The sequence below is a fragment of the Phaseolus vulgaris genome, chromosome 6, assembly GCF_051622355.1.
Source record: "Phaseolus vulgaris cultivar YP4 chromosome 6, ASM5162235v1, whole genome shotgun sequence".
Classification (NCBI taxonomy): Eukaryota; Viridiplantae; Streptophyta; class Magnoliopsida; order Fabales; family Fabaceae; genus Phaseolus; species Phaseolus vulgaris.
The window spans coordinates 20,453,578-20,461,109 of record NC_143503.1 but is presented as its reverse complement, the minus strand read 5'-3'; the positions used below and the strand labels follow the sequence as shown (position 1 = coordinate 20,461,109).

Sequence of the window (7,532 nt, the reverse complement as noted above, 5' to 3'; positions counted from 1 at the left end):
CCATGCTCATTGGAATGATCATCTCCACACAAATCACACTTTATTTATTGACTCTGACTTTGAGAAACCTACACAACTTGTATTTGTTATGGCAATGTAGTCATTTGTGCAGTTAATGCTTCCAACTGTTGTGTCAAAATTTTATTTTGAGCCAAAAGTTTATTTAAAATATTATGATCCATCCATCATCCCCTTCTTTGGCTCAATTTTGCTATCATTTTGAGCTTGATAATTTATGGATGTCATTGCCTCAATAATCTTTGTTGCTTTTTCTACATCAATTGCCATCATTGTAACCAGCTGCAACATTTAGAAGCGTCTTAGTATCAGATTTAAGACCATTATAAAACATGCTTAGTTGAGCAATGTCCTCAAACCCATGATTTGGACATTTTCTCAACATCATTTTGAATCTTTCCCATGTCTCAGAAAGCTTCATCTGCTCCTTGTCTAAACATAGATATTTCAGACTTTGCTTTGATATAGTGAGAGATTAGAAAAAATCTTTGCAGAATTTTTTCTTCTACATCCTTCTAGCTAGTAAGGCTCAGATTTGGATGTGATTTGAGCCACTCTTTAGCCTTTCCCACCAATGAAAAAGAAAATAAATGCATATAGACATTTTCAAGATCATCTTAATGGAAGCCCATTGTTCCCACCAATTCATAAAATGTAGACAAATGTTAATATGGATCTGCATGATTCATTGATATAAATTGATGGGTACTGATGAGAGTGAGAAAAGTGGGTTTCATTTCCAAGGCTTTGGCGGTAGCAGGTATTGCAATACTAGAAAATGCTTTGGCCCCTAGTGCATGGCATAATCTCCAAGAGTTCTCCTATGCACTGGTGCAGAAAGAAAAAGCGAGTGCGACTATTATAAATTTATAAGGGCGGTTGTATAGTCGCATTTGATCAGCACGCACTTGTAAATCAAAGAGATAAGAGTGCGACTATATAGTCGCACTTGTAAATACCATTTATAAGTGCGGCTATTTCTTATAGCCGCACTTGCATATGCCAAAACATTAAAAAAAATTCAAAAAATTTAAAACACCGCCAATCTTGTGTGAAGGCAACATTGATGAAGAGTGGCACGGGAGCGCCAGCAACGGAAACGGCAGTGAACAGGGAAGCAGCGACGGAGCAAACCAAAAAACTCACAAGAACCCATGAAGACAATGAAAGAGTACTGAGCAATGCAAGAAACCAAACAATGTAAGAAAAACGAAAAAATTTATACATGAAGAGTGGCACGGGAGCGCTAGCAACAGCAACAACGGATAGGGAAGCAGCGACGGAGCAATGAATGCCAGCCAATGAAATAGTGTTTCGAGACCACCAATGCAAGGAATAAAACATATATAAGAAAAACGAAAACATCTATGCATATATTTGTGAAGATGAAGAGGAAGAAAGAGAGCTCAAGAAACTTACATTGGCACAAATGGAATGCAGATGCAGCAGAAGGAGATGAACTCAGAGCGCAAACGCGAAACAAAAGCAAAGACGAGAAAGAAAGTATAAAATTGTGTGTGGCGCGCTTCAAAATTTAGGGTAAAAAAGGATTTACGAATGCGGCTAAAGGTAAAACCGCATTTGTAAATAAAAACGCTTTGATTTACAAGTGCGGCTATACAAATAGCTGCATTCGTAAATCAAATAATTTCAAAAATGCCACCGTATTTTTTACGAAAGCGGGTAGCGCAAAAGCCGCACTAAATAAAGAGTACCCTTTTCTTCTTTTTGCACTAGTGATGGGGTGGTCCTTGCTCTTCTGCCATGTTTTTTTTTGTTCCTTTTGGGTGGGTGCCCTTTCAATCTTTGTTTCAAATAATAATTGGTCTTTGGGAATTTGATCTCTTAATATCATATAAGACAGTTAAATCAAGGGTTAGCACAAGGATTCACTAGCAGTAATAGAATATATTTTTTTTTCTAAAATTTAAAAATAAATATAATAAATTCTAATTAAATAAAAAAAAATTAAATAAAATTCAAAATAAAAATTAAAACAATAAAAGCATATCTGCAAATTAAAATAGAATAAAATAAAATAAAAACAAATATGTAATAAAATAACAAAATAAAACAATTATGTAATAAAGCAAAATAAAAACAGTACAAATTAAAAAAAATAAAGAAATATAAACAAAATTTAAGAACTATTAACAAAAATAAAAACAGTTAGAATATTCACAATATTTAGGAATTTATACACTACAATTAAAGTGTTCCCTGGCAACGGTGCCAAGAGCCTGATGACTTTTCTATGGCAAGTGCATCGCGTTGTCAGAAGTAATAATTTGTCGAATCCACAAAGAATAGTTGAATAATCAAGTAAAAGATTCACTAAATATAAAATAGAATAATAAAATTTTGTTAAGAGTTATTACGGTAGCAATGATTAATAAGAAAACAAGTCAAAAAGCTTGTTGCTTCAATTCGAAAAATGGGGATTGAGTTTCATCTTTCTCACTCTTTTGTATTTTGTTTTGATTAACATGACAATATTGTGTCCTTTGATTGATATTGATGTATGTATAAAAATCATTTGTATCGATTTCTCACATATAAAATTATTAAGATGTTTTCTATATATCAATTTCTTGGATATTTATAAAAACAACTTATCCTTAAGATAGTTGATAGCAATTAATATTTCAAATTTATTCCTAGCATTCAAATATGTTAAGTATTATCATTTAGGTCATAACCTTAGAAGTACTTTCCATTCAAATGTAAGATTCTAGATCATGGTAAACCAAGCATTACAAACAAAATAAAAATATCAAACATCAATCAAGAATAGAATATTATGTTTAGATATCACCTTAATACATAAGAGTTTGAACAGATTACTCACAATTTCAAAGGATAGAATTAGCCACACATGATGAATGTTACAAGAAGGGAAAGCAAGAAAAGAAGATTTAGTATGTTTCTCTTTGACAATTGTCTCCTCTAATGTTTCTCACACCTCTTATTCTTCCAATTGGGTTACAATTCACTCAATGGTGTTTTCCTCTCAATCTTGCACACCTAGGGTTGTGCCTCAATCCCTCTATTTAACCTAATTGGCTTGGGCTTAACTGACTTCTCGCGTGGACGCTAATGGACTCGTTTGGGTGAGTAAAACGGAAAAAGGCCCCTACGTTACTGCAGCAATCTCAAGAATGAGCTCGCTTGAGCAAGATTCACTAGTGACGTCCAGATTTTTTGCGAGTTTGGAGGAGCTTAGGTGATGTTGGTGCATTTCAACTTTCCATTTTTACCTTTGTATATTCTCCTTTTGCCCAGTTATCTCCATTATTCCCTAGAATCCTGAAATTAACACAAATTTGACAATAAATAATTTTTATTTAAATTAAAATCACAAAATATATAAAAATGTATAATTTCATATATTAGGGGTTATTTTATAATTATTTTAGCAATTAATGCCCATAAAACTATATTTTAATATGAAATATTACTGAAATTTGATACTTATTAATTCTCAATTCTGGAAAATTCAGAGTAAGACAGATATGAAGCTAAGAAGAAGGGGATCTAGAAAAGCAGAATTGGCTGAGGGTGCTACAGGTGCGGGGTTAGTCTTTATACAGATGCTACAGATCCAATTCTGGAAGGTGTACCATGCCATATCAGATGTTGTTTGAAGATGTTCTACGGGTTACAACACTGTAGAACTTCCATCTTCAGCTGTTCAGATTCTCCCATGTTTTGAGTTATTGTTGTGACATTAATGCAGCTAACTTATCAGCTTGGCGTGCCAAATTTGTGTGTTTATTTTTTTCCGTTTCTTTGGTTATGTAGTACCTATAGCTTGTTGCAGATGGTCTTGCAATGCAACAATGGTAAGGGGAGTTGATGGTTATGGTTAGAATTATTCGGAAGGGTGCTAGGTTTGTAATGTTATGATTCTAGTCGGTCTGTTCTGTCATGGCATCATTGCTGCTTGTGCAGTTCTTGGTGCTGTAATTGGTCTATGTTGCATTTGTTTTGATGCAAGAGTGGAAGGAATGTTTAAGTCTAAGCTTATAGGCGATGATGACCTCTTGGTACAATTCTTATACTGTAGAATCTGTTTTTCTTTGCGACTCCTAGGAAGTATCCTTTACGTTCTTCCCAATATTTTACTTGGACCCTCATAACTTGATACTGTAAAAACATACTCTAAATAAATAAATATTTTCATTTTATTTTTTAATTTAAAATATTAAAATATTATAATATTATTATAAAGGGTTGTTGAATAGTGTTATCTACTCTTTCTCAGGATAATTTATTTATTTGTTAAGAGTATATTCTTACTGAATGGAGTCTCAAGGTATCAGGTTGCTTCTGCTTCATTCATACATTCGGTATTAACCTACATTCCATTATGTAAAATATCTACTACTCTCAATCAAAATACAAAAGTTCTTCATTAATTATACTAAATTTTTTCTTACAGAGCACTTCATTTCTTGCAAACCCAAATTGGAGTATGATCATGGGGGCATAGATAAACACTTATTTAATCTTTTTTATTCTTTCTGACACGACCTACAGACTGCATGACTTATTTTGCAACTAGTTTAAGCATAAGATTGTCATGCAAATTCGGAATCACGCATGCATCTTAGGAACAAGGGAGAGAGGAGTTTTCTTGTGTTGGACGATTCCTGGAAGCATATCAGTGTCAATGTCTTCCCTGGTGATTCCTTCGGACAGTTCCCAATCAAATGAATAGAGAAGATTAGCAAGCACAAGCTCCATTGTGATGATCCCCATGTGTATGCCAGGGCAAACCCTTCTCCCAGCACCAAATGGAATCAGCTCCATATCATACCCTCTAAAATCTACTTTGCTGTCAAGGAACCTCTCAGGATAAAACTCTTCTGGATCATTCCATGTTTCTGGGTCTCTATGCACTGCCCAAGCATTCACATACACCAATGTCTTCTCTGGAATTTCGTACCCTTCAATGCTACACTCTTTTATCGTTTCCCTTTGTACAAGTAGAGGCACTGGAGGGTACAATCTCAGTGTTTCTTTTATAACAGCCTTCAGATAAGGAAGCTTTTCAATATCCTCTTCCTCTATCAAATCTTTCCCTCCAAACACATTTCTAATCTCCTCTTGTGCCTTCTTCATCACTCTAGGGTTCTTCATTAGTGCTGTCATGGCCCACACTACTGCTGCTGCAATGGTATCTGACCCTGCTAAAATTACATTCTGTCATGTACAAACACATGAAAAGTACATTATTAGAAACTTTGACAAATAATAGTATCAACAAAAATTATTTCATTCAGTATACAGATTGCGGCAAAAATCAAATACGTACTAATTGTGGATTCAAAGAGTACCAAAACTCATATATATGTACTACAAAATCTCTTTCTATATTCCTTAGTTACTTCATATTTATCTTTGAATTTATTATATACGTACAAACTAACCACTCAAAAACTGTTTCCTGTATTACCATGTCCCAGTAAGAATGGCATATTCCCTTTCACTTTTTTGAAATAAGCATGATTCGACCCTACTCAACTTGATCTGAACAGGAGCTGATTTAATCCAATATTGATCCAACTCGACTTGACCTTAGATGAACTAAGCCTATCTCAGCTTTGAAAAATATTTTATGGGTTGATTCTAACTCATGGAACTTTTGTGGTTGATATTTTGACTCTGAATTTCTTCTGCGGAATTTTTGGTCCTAACGCATGTGGATCAAGACCAAACCATAACCATGTGAGTTGGCCAAATTGATAAGTCTACTAGAAATTGAAAGAAATGTTAAAAGGTGAAGAGAGAAAATAGAATCACCATCATCAAGGGTTTGATGTGAGCAGGAGTGAGATCCATTGAGAAGGAAGGATCATTCTTCAATTGAAGCAAGGCATCGATGATATCCTCTTCATCTGTAAGGTTCTTTCTTCCAGGATCAAGGTGTTCATCAATAACATTCTGATAAAACGTATCCAACACATTGAACATCTTCTCGAGACGACCCATCAGTCCACTGAGTTTATCAATCACTCCCCCAACCAAGGGAATATAATCTGTGTAGAAGGTGGAAGATACCAGTTCCTGTGCTTCTTTAAGCAAGCCATGGAACATGCTCATCTCGATCCCTTCCTCTTCATACCTTCTGCCTAAAGCAGTTCTGCACACTATAGCAGAGGTTAGACACGTTAGCAACGGATGCAAGTCTGTAACCTTGGAACAAGAAGCATGTTGCGTGATCTTTTTGACCAATAGGGTAACCTCATCTTTTCTTACTGAGGAAAACATCAAGACACGCTTGAGGCTAAGGAAATGGATGATGGATATTTTTCTGGTGTGTCTCCAATAATCTCTATAGGGTGAAAATACCATGTCTAAGCCATTATATGATAACTTCATGGAGCTTATGAGAGAAGGTCTGCCACAGAACACAAGGTCATGTGTTTTCATCACCTCCTTGGCTAGTTTTGGAGAGGAAACAACAATGGCTGCCCTTGAACCCAGTTGAAGGGAAAAGATGTGACCATATTTTTTGGATAGTTCATAGAGTTTTAAGGAGAGAGTAGAACTCTCAAGTAGATTAAGATTTCCAATGAAGGGAAGGCCTCTAGGACCTGGTGGTAAGGTTTGCTTCTTAGATCTTTTGTGTTTTCGAAACAAGAATAGTAGCAAGATGGAAAAAGCTAAAAGAATAGGTAACATATGTTGGTCCATGGAAGACTAAGAGAAAGAAATAATTGTTGCAAAACCAAAGTGACATTTTTCTTATATATATAGGTAGCATTTCTAATAAAACAAAATAAAATAAAAAATATATCACTAAAAAATTATTAAATATAAAATTAATACGTATCAATTTAAAAATTATTTATTTTAATAGTAAAAACTATTTTATATATTAATAATTTTTTAGTTTTTAAAATAATATTTAATTTAGTTAATATAATAATTAATTATTTTTTATTTTAAAACTATTTTTATTTAATTGTTTTCTTTTTAATGTAGTGTAAGCGTCAATATGAATATAGTGAGACGAGATATTAAAGTGTATAATATATGTTTTGGTAACATTTTGCGAGTTCCCTATGCAATAACTTTATAGGATGATTTGGAGGGAATCTTGTAACTTCGTTTATTGGGCGTTTAAGATATTTTGGGTTCCAAGTTTGTAATCTTATTACCTAATTATTTGACCTTTGCTCAGTGATTTGATTTGCGGGTGATAATGGCCGACCAAGTACTAATCAATCCACGCCATAATATAGCTACGTAAAATGAAACCGCAATTAAAATGTAAAAAAAAATAGGGGAAAAATGAAAGTTGTTTAATTTATCTATTAAATCATTTTTGTTTACACTATTTATCGTTATCAGTGTTGTGTAATTAATACTTAAAAAAAACAAAAAAAAATTCTTGAGAATGAAAAGTATACACTAAAAGAAATCATAAAATAGAAATTAATTTTAAAAAGAAAAAATAATTAGTTATTATATTGATTAAATTAAACACCATTTTAAAAATTAAAAAA

General features: G+C 33.5%; 1 protein-coding gene across 1 annotated transcript; it reads right to left on the bottom strand.

Moving 5' to 3' along the window:
• Positions 1-4,413: 4,413 nt before the first annotated feature.
• On the bottom strand, positions 4,414-6,747 carry LOC137831181 (cytochrome P450 83B1). Its single transcript, XM_068638757.2, has 2 exons — positions 5,824-6,747; positions 4,414-5,223 (listed from the first exon to the last, which is right to left on the bottom strand). Exons 1-2 carry the CDS (start codon positions 6,715-6,717, stop codon positions 4,615-4,617), a joined length of 1,503 nt encoding a protein of 500 aa, XP_068494858.2. The 5' UTR covers positions 6,718-6,747; the 3' UTR covers positions 4,414-4,614.
• Between the last annotated feature and the right edge of the window lie 785 nt (positions 6,748-7,532).

Coding starts and splice junctions, on each gene's coding strand:
- LOC137831181 (XM_068638757.2), bottom strand. CDS start 6,717: ATGGACCAACATATGTTACCTATTCTTTTAGCTTTTTCCATCTTGCTA. Junction 5,224..5,823: donor ACATCAAACCCTTGATGATG/GTGATTCTATTT, acceptor TGTACATGACAG/AATGTAATTTTAGCAGGGTC.